At 35.9% G+C, this 18,966-nt stretch overlaps 1 protein-coding gene across 2 annotated transcripts in view; it reads right to left on the bottom strand.

Moving 5' to 3' along the window:
* The window catches only part of ATRX (alpha thalassemia/mental retardation syndrome X-linked), a 335,048-nt gene that overhangs the window by 310,304 nt on the left and 5,778 nt on the right, over positions 1-18,966 (bottom strand). The window contains exons 2-5 of one of the 2 annotated variants that reach the window (XM_006873736.1): positions 10,325-10,380; positions 9,014-9,066; positions 7,311-7,435; positions 4,566-4,679 (exon numbers count right to left, since the gene is read on the bottom strand). In XM_006873736.1, the coding sequence (XP_006873798.1) occupies positions 4,566-4,679; positions 7,311-7,435; positions 9,014-9,066; positions 10,325-10,380 (348 nt within the window). The remainder of the gene's footprint in view (positions 1-4,565; positions 4,680-7,310; positions 7,436-9,013; positions 9,067-10,324; positions 10,381-18,966) is intronic. The other variant, XM_006873737.1, reaches the window with a different exon arrangement.

The following is an 18,966-nucleotide window of genomic DNA, read 5'->3' on the forward strand; positions in this document are numbered from 1 at the left end:
ATGAATGTAAAGCTGATGTTCTCCCATGTAAACTATCACTCAATTCACAATAAAAACTTTAAAAAAAAAAAAAGGATAATACAACATACTGAGTCATGGTATGGTGCTGCAAGTTAATGAACTGAATTGCAAGGTCAGCAGTTCAGGCTCACCAACAACTCCTCAGAAAACCCTATACAAGGTCATTATGAGTCAGAACCGACTTAGTGGCACTTAACAACAGCACCTTTTTGTATATTTTTATGTTTTATGAATAAGTTCATATACGGTAAAAATATATGCATGGAAATGACACACAAATACATGTATACAAACTTTAGAGGGGAGAGAAGAAGCAAAATCAGATTAAGAGTGTAGGGCTGAGCCAATATATTAAGTGAGAGCTAAAGCAAATATGGTAAAATACTGAAAAAGATACAAGGGGGCTTCAAATAGCACATGGAAAAATCCCTTTATGTTTCAATTCCATCTTTCCACAAACTTTTTAAAATTTCTTATACATTAATTTACATAAATATTTCTGTGCTTGTAAGGTTAAAATGTTTATTTATTAAATATCTTAAAGGTTATACTTGTTAAGTGCCGAGGAATCAGTTCCAACTTAATAGTGACACCCTGTATAGGGTTTCAGAGGAATGGCTGCTAAGTTTGAGCTGCTGACTTTGCTGATAGTAGTCTAGAGCTTATCCTATAGCACCACATCAGGACTGCAAAGATTATAGTATAACACAAAATAAAAATGGAAGAGTTACTTTTTTTTCTGAGCTCAATACATTTTAATGGTCTTAAAGAAAGAACAAATTTATTGTGTCCTATAAAAAAGTTGCATGTAATGTATATTTTTTAACAATTTAACTGGAGGAAGTGTCACTGTTTAATAAGGCCATCTTGAACTTCTGCAAGCAGCACTGGAGAGACAGATGACAGCCTGATGGAGCACATTCACACAGGCTACAAAAAAGATGGGATTCCTTCTTGTTCCCCACACACTTTCCTAGACAACAGAGATGAGACCAGCCCCCACCCTAATCTGCCCCCAGTGCAGACCCTGCTCTCCGCGGATTATGAGAACAGTTCAAGTCAGTATGAGGTGAGGGCCGGCTGCGCCACCTTGGTACCTAAATTCAGGCGAGCTCTGCTCCAGATCTGAAGAATCCACAGAATCATCAGGCTAAAATGAAGACTAGCAGAAACCTTCATAACCAGTCACCCTGTCTCCAGCTGCACTCTAGTTCTGACAATCACTGAAACAAGCAACCTGAAAAGTATCCACAAACTACTACAGGATTGGGCTCACGGAACACAGACAACATCTAGGTGTACAGGAACTCCATCTAGGGCTGGGAACTCAACCATTACCATCCTTCCTACCTATATCCATCTTGGAGATCTTTAGCTGGCAGGAGCCCTCCAGAGTTTTCTCCTATCTGGATCTAACACCTGCACTAGATTTTTCTTTATTTTTCCTTTCCTTGTTTATGTTTGTTTACTCTTTCTTTTTTCTCCTCTCTTTACCTTCCCTTGATTTTTGTCCTATCTCTGCTTGTTCCTCTTTTCTTCTGTTTCTCATTTCCACATCCTTTTCATTCTTCTTTTGTTCCTCTTGATTTTTCTTTACTACTCTCCAGTCTCCTTCTATTTTCTTCTTCCCTTTCTATGGTTTTACAGTGTGTGGTGTTTTGGTTTTTTTTTTTTTCTATTCCTTTTATTTTCTCTATTATTTTTCTCTTGTACAGCTCTATTTTCCTGTCCTTTTTCCTTTTTTTTTCTAATTGATACCTGTTTTTGTTTCTTTTTTCTCCTTTACTATATACTGTTTTCATTATTATTTGCTCATCTGTTCTGTTTTGTTTTCCTCTCTTGCTCCACACAATGAGAGACAGCAAATGTGTCCATACAGTTCAGCCAGAACTTTACACACGGCACAAGAGTCAATACTAGCTCCTATATCACCCGATCAATGATAGACATCAGCCAACACCAGCAAAACGCACCCTAAACTAAGCTGCATGAACAATGAATGCTTCCACTCTCTAACTACACCCAAGAGGAGACAATTGGTGAGCACCTAAGAGCATATCAACATACGATCTCATCAATCAGATATAAATATAATGACACCACAATATTTCAGGGACAATAGAAGATTTTAACTCACACAAAGAAATGAAAGAATGGATCAAACAAATGACCACGATGCCAGAGCCAGAAAATGTTTTTGAGGAAGAAAAAGTAATGGAAATGCCTGAGAAAGAATTCAAAAGAATGATATTTAGGCTTCTTTAACATATTGACACAAAGACCAAGGAAAGCAAGGAGAATACAGAAAAGAACTTTAGAAGATTTTAGGAAAACTTTACAAGAACAAACAGACAAACTAAATGTAAATTTTGAAACAATAGTAGAAACCTGTAATTAGAAATCCATAAGATTACTACTAAGATCTCAGAAATTAACAATACATTGAAAGGGCAAAGGAAATGATTTGCATCAATGGAAGCCCAAATTAGTGACCTTGAAGATAAATCTCTCAATATTAGTTAAGCTAGAGTAATCAGAAAATAGAATGAAAAAATGCAAAGAAAGTCTGAGACTGATGTGTGACACCATGAAAAAGATTAACTTACAGGTGATTGGAATTCCAGAACAAGAGACAATAAAAAGCACAGAGAAAGTTGTCAAAGTGTGTGGTTTGTTCTGTAAACTTTCATCCAATTCACAATAAAAAGATTTAAAAATTTTTTAAAAAATTAAGTTATGCTGTCATCTTAGTTGGACTTCTGGTGCAGTGCTGTAGTGTCAGCACTGGACTGCGAACTACAGGGTTGGTGGTTCAAACCCACCAGCTGCTCCCCAGAAACCCTACAAAGGATCACAATGAGTCAAGAATTGACTTGACAGCACTTAACAACAACCACCATCTTCTTAGTTATCTATATATCACCACTCAATCAAATGTTTCAGAAACCTATCATCTCAGACCAAATACCACCAGCACAGCAAACTACCCAACGCCATCGAGTTGATTCCGAGACCATAAACCTTTATGGGAGCAGACAGCTAATCTTTCTACCACAGACCATGTGGTGGATTTGATCTGCTGACCTTATGGTTAGCAGCCCAATGTCTAGCCCACAATGCCACCAGAGCACTAGCACCAGGAATATCCTTCCCCAACAACAATGTTTCTTTTCTAAATTCTCTTTTCAGCCACTATCCAGATTTCAGACACCGATTCCTTCAAAGTCCTTCTTCAACAAAGGATACTACTTAGATAACTATTTTAATAAAGTGCAGTGTATTTTTAGTTATCTGTTTTCTCTGAGGAAAGAAAGTCTTGGTACTGATCCTTACCATCATTCTTTGTATATTGATTCTCTAAATTTTAAGAATACTACTTAGCTTGGGAAGCTATGCTGGAGCAATGATAGTTTCCCTACAATTAATACATTTCTCAATGAATCTACTTTATGCTTGAAAAGGGTAGAGTACTCCCTTCTGGACAAAAGACTAAATATTTACTTGATTTTCTCCAATAATATAACAAATTATACATTTTGAAAATTGATATATACAATATTTCATCAGTACAAATAGACTCTATTAGTGCAATCAAGAAAATTATATGCTAATATAAAAATGTACACAAATTTTCACCAATAAAGGACTTCATGTAAGTTCACCATTATATAATATGAAAAATATTAAATGGACGCTCCTACATTTTATTTCAGTTTAGAAATTTAGTGTCACATTCTGCTATTAGAAATTTATTCTGTTTATTAGTCATAGATTCGGGCTCTGTCAATTTGTCCAAAAAGTACATATGGGAACTATTTTAAAAACCATACACAAACAAGTGAGACGCATACTTCATTTTCAACAAATTTCTTCATTATACTGATTTTCTACAGTACATTAGCCATTATAGTTGTGTGTACAAGCAGGGGTAGACAGACAAAAGGAGAGGAAACTCAGGCAAACGGAAGGAGGATGGCTAGCTCTCTCTTCTCCTTCCTACTCATCTCCACATTGCTATCTTTAGGTCAATGAATCTCAAACTTGAGTGTACGTAAGAATACGCTGGAGCACATATTTGACCTCACCCCCAGAAATTCTAGTTTGTTAGTAGAGTCAAGGGATTTGCATTTCTAATAAGTACACCAGGTAATACTGCCTATCACTGTGTGAAACAATGTTCTACATATATTTAAAATTACCTGAAGACCATAGAGGCAATATTTTGTACTAAACTGAAACTCTTTCTGGGACAGAACAAATACATGGTATTCTAGCATATAGGTGTTATAGAACTAACACTTACAAGAAGGAAATGCTAACCTTCTTGATCTGACTTAATAGCCACTGAAGGCAAAGATGTTTTGATAAATGGTGTTTAACCCTTTCTGTTTCAGAACTCAGAGAGAAACAGAAGCTATTTTTTTTAGTGCTTTTAATAAACAATGGGCAGAAATGTGGAGGTATTTTTAGTAAGCATATCAGATTTTCTAATATGGACATAAACAGCATTTTAAACTTATGTTTTCATTTTCACTTGTATTTACCTCCGCGTTTTTTGAGATTTTCAGTTTTCATTTTACTTCTGCTTCTAAATTCAGGCCCTTTAAAATCATCTTTGTCTTCATTCAGCACTGGCTCTGGTTGTACAATCACTGTACCTAGAATAATTCCATTTAAAAAACCATTACACATATTAAATGTGCAAGTGAAGTACAAGACTTCAGTTCAGATAAAGCCAACATTGCTGGTACATAGTTTGTTTCCCTCAAACTGTCAATACTTGTAAAAAGGACCTCACAAGGAAATAAAACAAGGAAATAGTAAAAGGGCCAGGTGTCAACATCAGATTACTTGTTGGAATATAACTCATAAAAACAGGATGGAGGATTATGAACTGATTATAATAGTACCGTGTGAGTCAAGTAGCAAGCCTCAGACCAGTTCTGAATTTAATAGTGTCTATGACAAAAGAATATGAGAATCAATTCTAAGTTCCAAAAAAATTTTATCAAATAAGCGGACCAGAGGGCAAAACAAAAACATACTATTCTTCTCATAATCCAAACCAGAAACTAGAAGAAAAAAAAAAAAAAATTAAGTGTGGTTTTGTATTGAGAGCAACAGTGGGGAACTATAATAGTTCTTTCTATTACTGGTATTCCTTACTCTTTAGCACTTCCCAGCCAGTATGTGAAAAGTCCTCAAAGAGTTTTAAAGAGAAAAATACTTTTAGATAAACAAACAATGAGATCAATTGTTGGTCCATGAAAATGATTCAGAAAGAATATCCTTTCTTAGCTACAAAAGTGTGAACTGAGGTGAGAGGTTGGTAATTCAACTTTTCATTACATTCTCTCAAGTGTAAATAAAAGAGATGTAGCATACAGGGTACAGGTTACAAGTTTACCTACATTACTGGGAGCTAATTAACTGGACATTACTGGCAGCAATTAAGAAAGTAATAGCAAGTTGTTGTCAGGGGCAAATATTATTTAACAAGTAGATTTTGGCAAGTGATAGCATCTATTTTTTAAACAAGTTTCTAGGTCTCTGCAAATATAAAAAAAAGAATGTGGCAAAGAAAACTGAATTTTTACAAACTGGCAAATTAAAACAATACCGACCAAAAAACTTTACTGACAGCAATCATTTTTTTATATATAGTTCTAGAGAAGCCCCAGCATTTGAGAAGTACTAAAGATTTATAGTTAACAAAAAAACAGAGGCATGGGGATAGAAAATTTTTTCTAAAGATTCTTTTCTAAATGGAAGTAAACCAGCAAGTAGAAAAAGACCATTTGCTAGCTTTGGAACAAAGCAGGCTTTCATTCAAATATTAACTTCTCAACTTAAAGCTGAAAAAGTTCCTTAAGCTCTGAATTTCTTCCTCCATACTACAAATAGAAACAATCGCTACCTTACAGTGTTGAGAATTAGATGAGTGAATTTTGCAAGAATCTGGCACTTATACTTAATAGAGTACTATAACAATAATAATAACCACACAAAATCAATCTTATGGAACTGGTCTATTTTTGTTTTGGTCCAAGAGAATTAAGCTTAGTTAAGGTTAGTAATATCTCATAAAGATTTACTTCCACCACATCATTAAATAAAAAGTTTGAATTCCTAGGTCTCAGATCCCCCAGTGGCCATCATATATAAAGCACAGTAAGACAGTGAGAATGTAGCAATCCAGTGTGACTCACTGCCTATGGGACTCAGACACTATACTAGTTGTTTCTGCCCTGGGCCACCAAAATCACTAACTACATAACACTGTCATAAGTGCTCTGCAAAGACAAGTAAATAGTAGCCCAATCAGTTTTCCTTTTAGACCTTCTGTTTCTCTCACTGATTCCCTTTTCTCATCATTTGTAACTACTTATTTATCCTAATCAAGCGAAGCCCTATCATTCCCACACATATTTAAATAACCCCAATGACTCAAAAAAAAAAAAAAAAAGTATCACACACACACACAAAAAAAAACATGAATATAGACAGGAAATAATGTTTAGGAAACACTAGTAAACGCAATGAAATAAGAAAAATGCTTAAAATCTAAGAGTTTTAAACCTATTATTTAACAAAGAAAAACTATCTGAAATTTTTACTCTTTGAAATATCATTAGTATCAAGTCTCTTGTCATTATTTCATCATCCAGTGATGCTGCCCTAAAATTTGGACTATGAAAAGTCCCAACATTTTCATTGAGCTTTTTATCACAAATCTCATTAATGATGTTTTAAGATTAAAACTGCAATAGTTGAGATGTATTTGAAAAAAAATGTTAAATGACATAATTATGAGAAACACACTAAATCTATCTTTAATCCATCATTGACTCTGGTTTTTAGCTTAGGGAATTAAAAATGCAGTAAAATTGAACTAGAATATAAATGCCATAAAATTTTTTCAGGGATATTCATTCCTTTTTTATATATAACAAGCATGTTAATAAGATTTACTAAACTTAAATTTACTATATTATACTTTTTAACTTTCACATTCCAGAATTATTTCTAAAGTAAAAACTCCTTGCTAAAAGTCAATGTAAATAGAAAATAGATTTTATTTTTTTTCAAGGATAATTAAATATTCCAAACTTTTAACCAAAACCACACACATTCCATGTATTACCACACTAAAATACCCAGGATACCTAATAAAATGCCAATCTTGGCCCTTTACACACAATCAACAGTAAAAATATTTCAGTTTTATGATAATGATATTTTAACTATATTTCCATTACAATTTGATATAAAATGTTAATACACATTACCTTTTGGCAAGCTTTGCATAGCAATATCATTTTCCGAATTTTCATTAGAAGCATCATCATTTACAGTTTCATCCAAAGGTTTTTCATCATCAGATTCTACATACTTTGTTACAACTGAAGGTTTCCTATAAAAGAATTAAATTCATAGAATTATGGACATTTGTGACAAGTGAAACACCACCAAAAGGACATATATAGCATTTGTAGATTGAGTACTGGTTCCCAACTAGAGATGCACATCAGAACTACATAGGTAAGCACACATCCCTATATCACACCATTAAAGAATATGATTCAGGTCTGGAAAGGATCGGGATATGTGCAATCTGAAAAACAGGTACCAGGGGTATCTTGAAGGTCAGCCCTCTTTCAGAATCATTACATTCAATAAGAAATAGCAAGAAACTTGTGCTTATTAAGAGGAATTACCACTTGATTAATAACAAAAAATGTCCAAAGTATTAAGCTGAAAACTTCTACTGAAAGCTACACTAATTCAATATATTTTACATTAAAATACACAAGAAAAAGGAACAATATACAGTAAAGACTACTAATAAATAATAAATCCTCTACAAAATTTCTTTTTAAATCCATGTTGCTGCTGTTTTTAAGTGCCATTGAGTCACTTCTGACTCAAGTGACCCTATGTCAGGTTTCTGAAGAGTGGCAGGTGGGTATGAACTGTCGACCTTGAAGTTTTAGCAGTCCAGTGCTTATTCTATAACACCACATCAGGACTCCTTAAGATCCATAGTCTGAATAAATTATTAATTACTAATGCATGTTCATTATAGGTAAGTTAAGTCAAAATTTATTGCTACTAGGATTAAAGTTCATATATGCATGGGTTTAGTACAAATATACTATATTTAAACATGTCTATGCAATTGGTGGATAGCTACAGACAAGTAATCTCAGTAATGCATTTGTCTTAGTTTCCTTAGGGTACCTTCAAAAAAGTCCAATCAAAACAGTACTTCCAATGGCGTCTACATGGTCAGTAACCTTCAAGACAGGTCACCTCAGAAGGTTATGTTGACTATTTTCTTTATTTTTATTCCAAAGGGGTAATCTTCATAGATTTTCTCAAAGGACACAGGATGATCACAGAGTTTATTAGGAAGAAGTTAAAAGGAAATGGAAAATTGACTGATGAGAAAGGCCAGAAAAATTGCACTGAAGAAATTTTTTCCACCACAACAATGCAACAGTTAATTCTTCGAAGGCAGCAGGTGCTGTCCTATGAGAATTCTGTTGGGAAACCTTACCCCATTCATCCCACTGCCCTGATAGATTGCCTGTAAGGTTTCTTCTGGTTTCCCAAAATCAAGGAAAACGTAAAAGAAACAGAATTTAAAGCACTCGAAAATGCCCAAACTGCCATTTTGACACGGTGTACATCAGAGTACAGAATTCTTCTGGGAATGGTTAGATAAATGGTAACATGACATTCAGAAATGCATAAACATAGATGGAGGATTTACTAAGCTATTTTCAAATTTTGTTATTTTTGTTTAAAAACTGTTTCTGTGATTGCATACCAATATTTATTAACCTTTACAATGTTTTCCATTTGCTTAATATGAATGTTTGCATAAAATTACTTAGAATAAGAATGCTAGGAGTATTTCAATAATTTTTTTTTCCTAACAAAACATTCTAAAAAGAAAGTGACATTCTTCCTTGCAACATTAACCAACCTCTTTGATCGTGATGATCCGGAAGATTTGGATTTCTCTGAAGAGCTAGTTCCCTAAGGAAATAAATAAATACAAAGGTGAATGATATTCTCAAAGGAACATCCCTAAAATAAAATATTTCCCTATACTAAGAACTTTGTTACAAAGATATCAATAAATACTATTAATACACTTTTCTTTACAAGTCTTTTTCTAAAACCAAGTTCAAAAACGAATTCTTCATTTTCTAAAACCAAGTTCAAAAACGAATTCTTCATTTAAGATCATTTTTAAGGTTTTTAAAAAGTTGTACTATTATTGTCTTTATAGAAAAAAAAGAGGCTATCATTCTATATCATGATCCTGATCCAACTCAACATAGAAAAAAAGTTCCGAAGTAATAAAGTATCTGAAAATGTGTCATTATCATAACACATGACTTGGAATACTTTATACAACTTGTTTTGAGATACAAAATTTAAACTTGTTTTGCACTTCACAATAATGCGCTGGACTGCAAGGTCAGTTTAAACTGCAAGGTTGGTGGTTCAAACCCAGCAGTAGCTTCTCAGAAACTCTTACAAGGTCACTATGGGTAAGAACCAAATTGACAGCACTTAACAACAGCAACAACAATACTGTATTAGACTGATTTTTTTTATAGCAGAGTTTTTAAAAACAAAATGCCAAAACCATATTGGAGACCTGGGTACTATGCACAGGATCCCAAGATGATCCACTACATATAAACTGAATGAAATTCTGAATGCACATTTTTAAAAGAACTCAAAAACCAATGAACCATGTCCAAAATTGCCACCCTCAAGATGTTTAAATACCTATCAGTACACAAATCTTGAGTAAACTAAGTTTAGATAACTATTGAATGAACAATAAAAATCATAAAACCCCTTTCAACCAACATAAGTAACCAAAATTAAGTATAATAATGGAACTTGCTTACTACCATATTTTTATACAAATAACATGTTATCTGTTTATTCTCTAACCACAACTGTCCTGATCCCCAGTATTCTCATAAATATGTCATGCTATTTGTTTTACATGTTGCTGTTAACAACAAATTAACATAGAATGCTTTCAATCAGATCTCACTGAGGGAGGACAGTTAAGTAAAATAAAATCATGTAATGCTTATTATTTGTGTGAAAACTATCATACATGCATCTTAAACATGTGCATGTATTAAGCAAGTAAAATATATACGGTGGCTATGAGTTAGATCCGACTCAATGGCACTGAACAAAAACATACTAGAATTGGTTAATACCAAATATTAAATCTTTTTAATATGTTTCCACTTATTCCTACCTCTTCCTTGTTGTTTTCCATCATATCGGCATTAGTTCCAGATCCACTGATTTTATCTAAAAAGAAAAAAGTAAATGAGAAACATTATTTGTGTCCTAAATGGATTATCATGTAGTGCTGAAGAATAAGCACTGTACTGGTAACCGAAAAGTCGGCAATTCAAACTCACCAGTCACTCCTTGGAAACCCCATCCACAGTCACAATGAGTTGAAATGGACTTAATGGAAATTAACAACAACAAATGCATTATAAAATAAAACACCAATACCATCAACTCCATAAACCCATTTTCCAATTCAGGAAGTATGGCAGTATGATGATAATTTACTCAAATTATACTACACCAAATAGAGCCCATCAGAGGAAACCTCTTTCTAGGACTGAAAGTTAAAGGGAAACAAGAGCAATCTAGTATACTCACTGGTGGCCAACTAGGTTTATTTGTGATTGGAAGTAGGGGAAATGCAGCAACGAAGGCATGGGCTTAGTTTACACATGTTTCACTGGCACCCATTGACCTTGAAATGAAAGACAGAAGGACAGGCTGGCTGGTCCTAAGCTGTGTAAACTACAGAGCCCATGGGTACTGACCTAGCCCCTGGAGGCTACGGCTCAGAGTGAAGGGGTCTGCTTGTTTAAAGTGCAAGGTGGTATGCATGAACTCCCAAACTTGTGGCTAGTAACTATTTGACCTACCTTGGGTAGCCAGGAATGAGCTGACCAGAATACAACCAGATGAACATAAAAATGTTTGATACTGCATGCAAGTGTAAACTGCTACAATTTGATGAACTGAACTTTTGCTTAAGGATGCAGGTGCTTAAAAGTACAAACAGAACAGAAGATTCTTCATATCAAAGAACATGCTTGTGGCCTCAGTGTACTGGGATGATGTTGTTCAATATCACTGAGCTGGTTCCAACCCATAGCAACCATGTATAGGATATCCAAGGAGTGGATGGTGGATGATGAGCTTGAATCACCAACCTCACAGTTCAAACGGACTTTGCAGTCCAACGTTTTAACCCATAGCACGATATCATGAATGGGACAACAGGGAAAGGATATTCAGGCATTGGCTATCAAAAAGGAGATGCAGCTATAAAGACATGAAGTGGCTGGCTTACACACATTCATGGGAATACGTAGTTTTAGAAGGAGTGGGGTAAAGTGGAATCCCCAGTGAATAGTTTCGACTTTTCTAGATGGCTCTGGTAAAAGGGGGTGAGGGATGATGCTTATAGGACTTTATGATTCAATTGTGAATAAATATGAACAGGAATAATTGTGATTGTCAACAATCTAATTATAGAAGATGGGACTACAAGGAGGGTATGTAAGCTTGCTGGCGACCACATTGGTCTACTGGTCTACTGGTGAGTGGAAGAGGTAGAAAGGCATCAGTGAAGAAATGGGCTGAGTTCAACCCCAGTCCATTGAATCCCGTTGACTTGGAGAGGAGAAAGAGAAGAGGAAGGGCTGGTTGGTCCAAAGTGTGGTGACACCTGAGGACACGTGAGCCAACGGACAAGGACTTAGCCACAGAGGGCTAGAGCTGAGAGTGAAGCGTCCAGCTGATATGAAGTGAGGGTTGATGCGCAAGAACACCCAAACTTGCATACAGTACCCTTTTGACCTAGCCTTGATTACTCAATAATCAGAACTCGACTAGAGGAAGATTGAAAAAAAAAAAATTTTTTTTTTAAGTTTTATTGTGAATTATGTGATAGTTTACATGGGAGAACATTAGCTTTACATTCATCGTATCGTATATCGTTTCATTGCTATGATTACAATCCCCTCCATGCCTAATCAACCAACCAAAGGGTATGCCCGGTCATCAGCACACAGCCCATCTCCCTCTATGGGTCTAAAGTCCCCAGCCACTCTATCTCTCCATGTCACCATCTCTGTCTCCATCTCTAGTGTCACTGCTTCTCTGGCTAGGGTCTCGCTCCCCGCTCTTCTCCCTTGATGGTCCCAGGGACCTCCGGTCCTAGACTGCAAAATCAATCACTTCCCTCCTTTTGCTACAAAACGTCTACCTTTACATTGCCAACCCTCACAATCAGTCCTGATAACAATTATTCACTATTGTATCACAAGGGAGCTATCGCCATCTCCTTTCAACAGCCCCGCCTAGACACACTGGATACTACTCAGTGAAGATTCTACTTTCCTCCATGCCCTCTGGATCTAGGCTCCCTCTTGAAAGCTTGTATGCCAGTCACTTCTTTCTTGCCTTTGTAGTCCCCCCTCATTTTGGGTATTCAATATCCAAGTTGCACATCCCTGTCTACTCTGTGTATGGAGGGGGTTGGAATGATCCTCACTGTAAAGATTTGTTCCCTTTTTTGACCTACTGCATCCATTTTATTTATTTATTTATTTATTTATTTGGATAAAGGAAACAAGGGTAAATTGCTTCAATTGATAAACCTGACCCATACTCAAGAGTGGTAGTTACACTAAATAACAACAGATAGGGAAAGAGTTTTCACATCAAGTATCAATGCTATCCCCTCTGTACACAGGGTAGATAGGGGCGGGCAACTTAGACATTGGCTACCTAAAATGAGGCAGCAATAAAGGCACAAAGTGACTGGCTTACAAGGTTTCAAGAGGGAGTTTTGTTTAAGAGTATGGGGGGAAAGAAAGAGTTCCAGTGAACAGCTGTCATCTTGTCTAGATGGGTCTGGTGAAAAGAGATGGGGATAAGATTCGAAAGATTCAATAGTGAATAATTGTTATCATGACTAATTGCGACTATCACAATTGTAAATGTAGAAGTTTTGTAACAAAAACAGGAGTGGCTAATCTTACAGTTTAGAAACAGAGGACCCTAGGACCATCAAGAGAGAAGCGAACACGCAGAATGCGGGACCTTATCCAGAGAAGCAGCAGCCCCAGAGATGGAGGCAGAGATGGGGGCATGGAGAGGGGGTGTGTCTGAGGACTCTAGATTCATGGACTAAGAAGAGAGTGACTAAGAGCTGGTAGCCAGGAGGCAGACTTGCAGAAAGTGCCCTTTTGGAGATGTAAATTATTATCTATGCTTGAGTGTTGTTTTGTTTTGTTTGTTTTTTAAAAAGCTAAAGTGGATAGAGAAAAATATTGTTAACTGATGATGGAGAGGATTATAATCATTGTAATGAAACAAGTTGTATGATTTGTTGAATGTAAAACTAATGATATGCGCTGTAGCGTAGTGGTTACGAATCGGGCTGTGAACCACAAGGTCAGCAGTTCGAAACTACCAGAGGTTCCGCGGGAGAAAGATGAGGTGTTCTGCTCCAGTAAAGATTTACAGCCTCGGAAACCCTGGGCAGGGTCGCTATGAGTCATAACCGACTCTACGGCACTTAACAACAACAAATGCCCTGTAAACTTTCACTCAATCCACAATAACACCTTAATAAAAAATAAAATAAAAAGAGAACAGCCTCTGCAGGAATGAAAAATATATATATATAAATGGGGAACCCCAGGGAGGAAGTAGGATAACTGCTATTGCAGGAAGGAGATTACAATCATTGAGATTAAACAGGCTGCATGATTTGTTAAATGTAAAGCTTATTCTTTTGTCTATAAGCCATCACTCAATTCACAATAAAACGTTGAAAAAAAAAACACCCCAAAATATACCAAATAAAAATTAAACAGACCCCATACCTCATACCACATACAAAAAGTAGAACCCAAAAAGGATTAAGGACCAAAATCTGCAAAGAAAAACCACAAAATTCCTAAAAGAAAATGAGGACAATGCTGTCAGGCCTACCTTTTAATATACATTATCTAATATAAAAACAAAAGCACAAACCATAAAAGACAAGATAAATAAATAGGCCTTCGTAAAAATTAAACACAAAAGACAGGTTCAGAGAATATCCTCAAAAATCTTATATCCAATGAGACCCTAATAACCAAAAAAAAAAAACCATGTTAACAATAAAAAGGCAAAAAAAAAATGAATATAAAATGGACAAAAGACAAAAACAGACACTTCATCAAAGACATTATTTAACTGGCCACCAAATTCACGAAAAGATGTTCAACATCATTAGCCATCAGAGAGATTCAGACTTGAAAGCATCAACTCAGGCTCTTAAACCATTGTTTATTGCAGCTCTATTCACAATTGCCAAAAAATGAAAACAACCTAATTTCAATAACCATCAACATATGAATGCATAAGCAAAATGTTGCACATACATACAAATGGAATACTACTCAGCCAAAAATCAATTAAGTCTTGACACAAGCTGCAATATGAATGCATTATGCTAAGTGGAATAACTCAATCAAAAAAGGGCAAATACTGTAGGGCTCCACTTTTATACAAAGACAACTGGAAACTATGTAGAGAACAAAGTTTATTAATGCTTATAAAAACAAAAGGGTGGAGGAAAGGAGGTTAATGCTTATAGAATACTGAGTTTGGATTTGTGGTGATGGGAATACTGAATTGATACAGGGTAGGATTACACAGCTGATTATTATAATTACTATCACAAAGTTATACACCTGTAAAAAGCTGAATTGGCGAAAGTTGTGGGGTAAATATATTTAACAAAACAACAAATAAAAACACTGCTGCTGAGGTTGCTTATATACAAACACCTCATTGAATTTGGATTCTTAGTTTGGTTGTATAGTATACTCCAATTAACTGACTTATTACGTTGTTTGGTGCTTCTGTTCTACCTCCTAGTTCATTGAATAGTGCATGCAGCCTTAAAAGCTGACAAGACACCATCCAAAATACAACTGGTCTCTATTACCCTGGAACAATAGAAGGACAGTCGTCAAAAAAAGGAGGAAATGTAATGTGTGGCTGACTTCCTTGTCCATGAAACCAGATGCACATTTTGATGGAAGACTACAGAAAACCGCTGATCAAAAGGGGGCTAAATACAGAGGACAATTCCAAATATCCAGATTTCCAACAGCCATAAAGGCTGAATGAACCTCTGAACCTACTGCCCTGAGATAAGCTGCATACCTTAAACAAAACATAAACCCTGAATTCGTATTAAAACCAAACAATAGTTTAGCTTAACTAGTAAAGAATGTCACAATGTAAGCATACAAGAAGCTGAATGAACTAACACCACACAGGAAAACACCATGAAATATTATAATCAAACTTTCCAAAGCCAGACATGGACAGAATCCTGAAAACAGCTCAGGAAACACAAAAAGTTATCTACAAAGGAGATCCAACAGGACAAACCTCTGATTTATCAGCAGAAGACATGCAAGCAAGAAGGCAATGGGATATAAAAAGCTCTTAAAGAAAAACATTGCCAGCCAAGAATCATATACCCAGCAAAGCTGTCCTTCAATTATGATGGTGAAATGAGGACAATTCCAAACAAACATAAATTAAAGAAATTTGTAATAACCATCCCAATTTAGAAAAAAATTCTAAAGAGTTTTCTTTGGACCAAAAAACAGTAGACAACAATCTGAGATTAACATATATGAGAACACTATCCAGAACTCAATACAGATATAGAAGTATTCAAAGTAGAACAAATCTAGAAGACTGAAAACAGGAACCAGAGATATTAACTTCCAAATATCGAAGAAGTCAAGCAGAATTCAAGATAAAACAGACTGTAATAAATGGGGGAAAAAATAATAAATTACAGCGTCAACTAAAAGAAATTTAATATACCTCCATATCAAAATAAAAAATAGGAAGATCAGAAAGATTTAGTAAACAATGCTGTTGTTGTTAGATGCCTTCTAGTCAGTACCAACTCACAGCGACCCTATGCACTACAGAAGAAAACACTGCCCAGTCCTGGGCCAACCTCATAATTGTTGCCAGGCTTGATCCCATTGATGCTGTCACTTTGCCAATCCATCTTGCTGGGGATCTTCCTCTTTTTCTCTGACCCTCCACCTTACCAAACATGATATCCTTCTCCAGCAACTGGTCCCTCCGAACAATATGTACAAAATATGAGAGACAAAGATTGGCCATCCTGGCCTCCAAGGAGCATTCTGGCTGCACTTCTTCCAATACAGATCTGTTGCTTCTTTTGGCAGCCTATAGCACTTGCAATATTCTCTTCCAACACCATAACTCAAAAGCATCAATTCTTCTACAATCTTCCTTATTCACTGTCCAGCTTTCACATGCATATGAAGTTACTGAAATACCATGGCTTGGGTCAGGTGCACTTTAGTCCTCAAGCTGACATCTTTGCTCTTCAACACTTTAAAGAGGTCTTGTGCGGCAGATTTGCCTAATGCAATACGTCATTTGATTTCTTGACTGCAGCTTCTGTGAGTGTTGATAGTTGATCCAAGAAGAATGAAGTCCTTGACAACTTCAATTTTTCTCCACTGATAAGAATGTTGTTTATGGGTCCAGTGGTGAGGATTTTTGTTTTCTTCACATTGAGATGTAATCCATACCAAAGGCTGTGCTCTTTGATCTTCATCAGTAAGTATTTTAAGTCCTCTTCACTTTCAGCAAGCAAGGTGGTATCATCTGCATATCACAGGTTCTTAATGAGTCTTCCTCCAATCCGGATGCCACATTTTTCTTCATATAATCCAGCTTCTCAGATTATTTGCTCAGCATACAAATTGAAACAGTATGGTGAAAGAATACAACCTTGTCACACACGTTTCTTAATTTTAAACCATTCAGTGTTCCCATGTTCTATTCGAACAATTGCCTCTTGGTTCCACGTACAGGTTCCTCATGAGCACAATTAAGTGTTCAAGAATACTCATACTTCACAATGTTGTCCATAAATTGTCATGATCCACACAATTGAAAACCTTTCCATAGCCAGTGAAGTGCAGGTAAACATCTTCCTGGTATTCTCTGCTTTCAGCCAAGATCCATGAGACATCAGCAACGGTATCTCTCATTCCACATCCTCTTCTGAATCCGGCTTGAACCTCTGGGAGTTCTCAGTCAATGTATGCTTGCAGTCATTTCTGTATTACCTTTAGCAAAACTTTACTCGCCTGAGATATCAAAGAGATTGTCCGATGATTTCCGCATTCCGTTGGGTCACCTCTCTTTGGAATGAGCACAAATCTTCCAATCAGTTGGCCAGATCTTCCAATTTTCTTGGCATAAATGAGTGAGTGCCTCCCGTGCCGCCTCACTTTCTTGAAAGATTTCAATTTGTGTTCCATCCATTCCTGGTGACTTGTTCTTTGCCATGTCCTTCAATGCACCTTGGACTTCTTCCTTCAGTATCATTGGCTCTTGATTATATGCTACCTCTTGAAATGGCTGAATTATCAACCATTACCTTTTGGTACAGTGACTCTGTGTATTCCTTCCATCTTCTTTTGATGCTTCCTGCATCATTCAATAATTTTCCCAGAAAATCCTTCAATAATGAAAGTCGAGGCTAAAATTTCTTCTTCAGTTTCCCCAGCTTGGAAATGCTGAGCATGTTCTTCCCTTTTGGTTTTCTGATTCCAGATCTTTGCACATTTTGTTGTAATATTTGACTTTATCTTCTCGAGCTGACTTTGAAATTTTCTGTTCAGCTCTTTTACCTCATTTCTTCCATTTACTTTAACATCTCTACGCTGGAGAGCAAGTTTCAGAGTCTCTTCTGACATCCACTTCGATCTTTTCCTACTTTCTTGTCTTCTTAATGACTTTTTGCTTTCTTCATGTATGTTGTTCTTGATGTCATCCCACAACTCTTCTGGTCTTCTGTCTTTAGTGTTTGATGATGTATCAAATCTGTTCTTCAGATGATCTCTAAATTTAGGTGGGATATATTCAAGGTAATATTTTGGCTCTTGTGGACTTGTTTTCAGTTTCTTCAGCTTCAGTTTGAATTTGCATATAACACAACAAAAATGAAAATGAACTCAGTGCAAAAAAAATTATGTGAAACAAAGAAAACAGGAGCACCTCAAATGACCACAATCAATCCATACCTAACAATAATTACACTGAATATAAATGAATCAAATGCACCACTCAAGAAACAGTAGAATGGTTAAGAAAACAGGATCCTTCAATATACTGATGGAGACAGTCTAAACAAGCATCAACAGAAGAAAAGATTAAACAAACTTGGGTATATACACCACTGGAATACTATCTAATGTTTAAGAAAAACAAAGAATCTGCAGAACACCTCACAACATGCATTCTCCTGGAGGACATTATGCTATGTGAAATCAGTCCATCACAAAAGAACAAATATTTCTATGAGACTACTATTACAAGAAGGCAAGAAAATATATTCTTGATAAAATAAACATTCTATTAAGACTAGGAGTGTGGGCAAGAGGGGCTTATTCAAAGGCTAGAGCGTCAACCCCTGTTAACATGGGTGATAGAGCAAGCAATATACAACAAGAGGGAGACTGGAGAAGTCAGACAAAGGTAGTAGGAGACACAGGAAGGAACATAAAATTTAAAGTGAATAGAGGTAAATATGTTTAACTGATGGTAAATGGAGGGGATTGCAATCATTGTAATGAAGCAAAGTATAGGCTTTTTTTTTTTTTTTTTAAATATAAAACTGATGATCTAAGATTCAGATGGCCTGGAGGAAGGTAGAATCTCTGGTGAGTAGTAGTCAATCTGACTAGGCGGAGATGATGCAATGAAATGCAGATGGGTCTCTTGTGATAC

The sequence above is a fragment of the Chrysochloris asiatica genome, unplaced genomic scaffold (genome assembly GCF_000296735.1).
Source record: "Chrysochloris asiatica unplaced genomic scaffold, ChrAsi1.0 scaffold00252, whole genome shotgun sequence".
NCBI lineage: Eukaryota > Metazoa > Chordata > Mammalia > Afrosoricida > Chrysochloridae > Chrysochloris > Chrysochloris asiatica.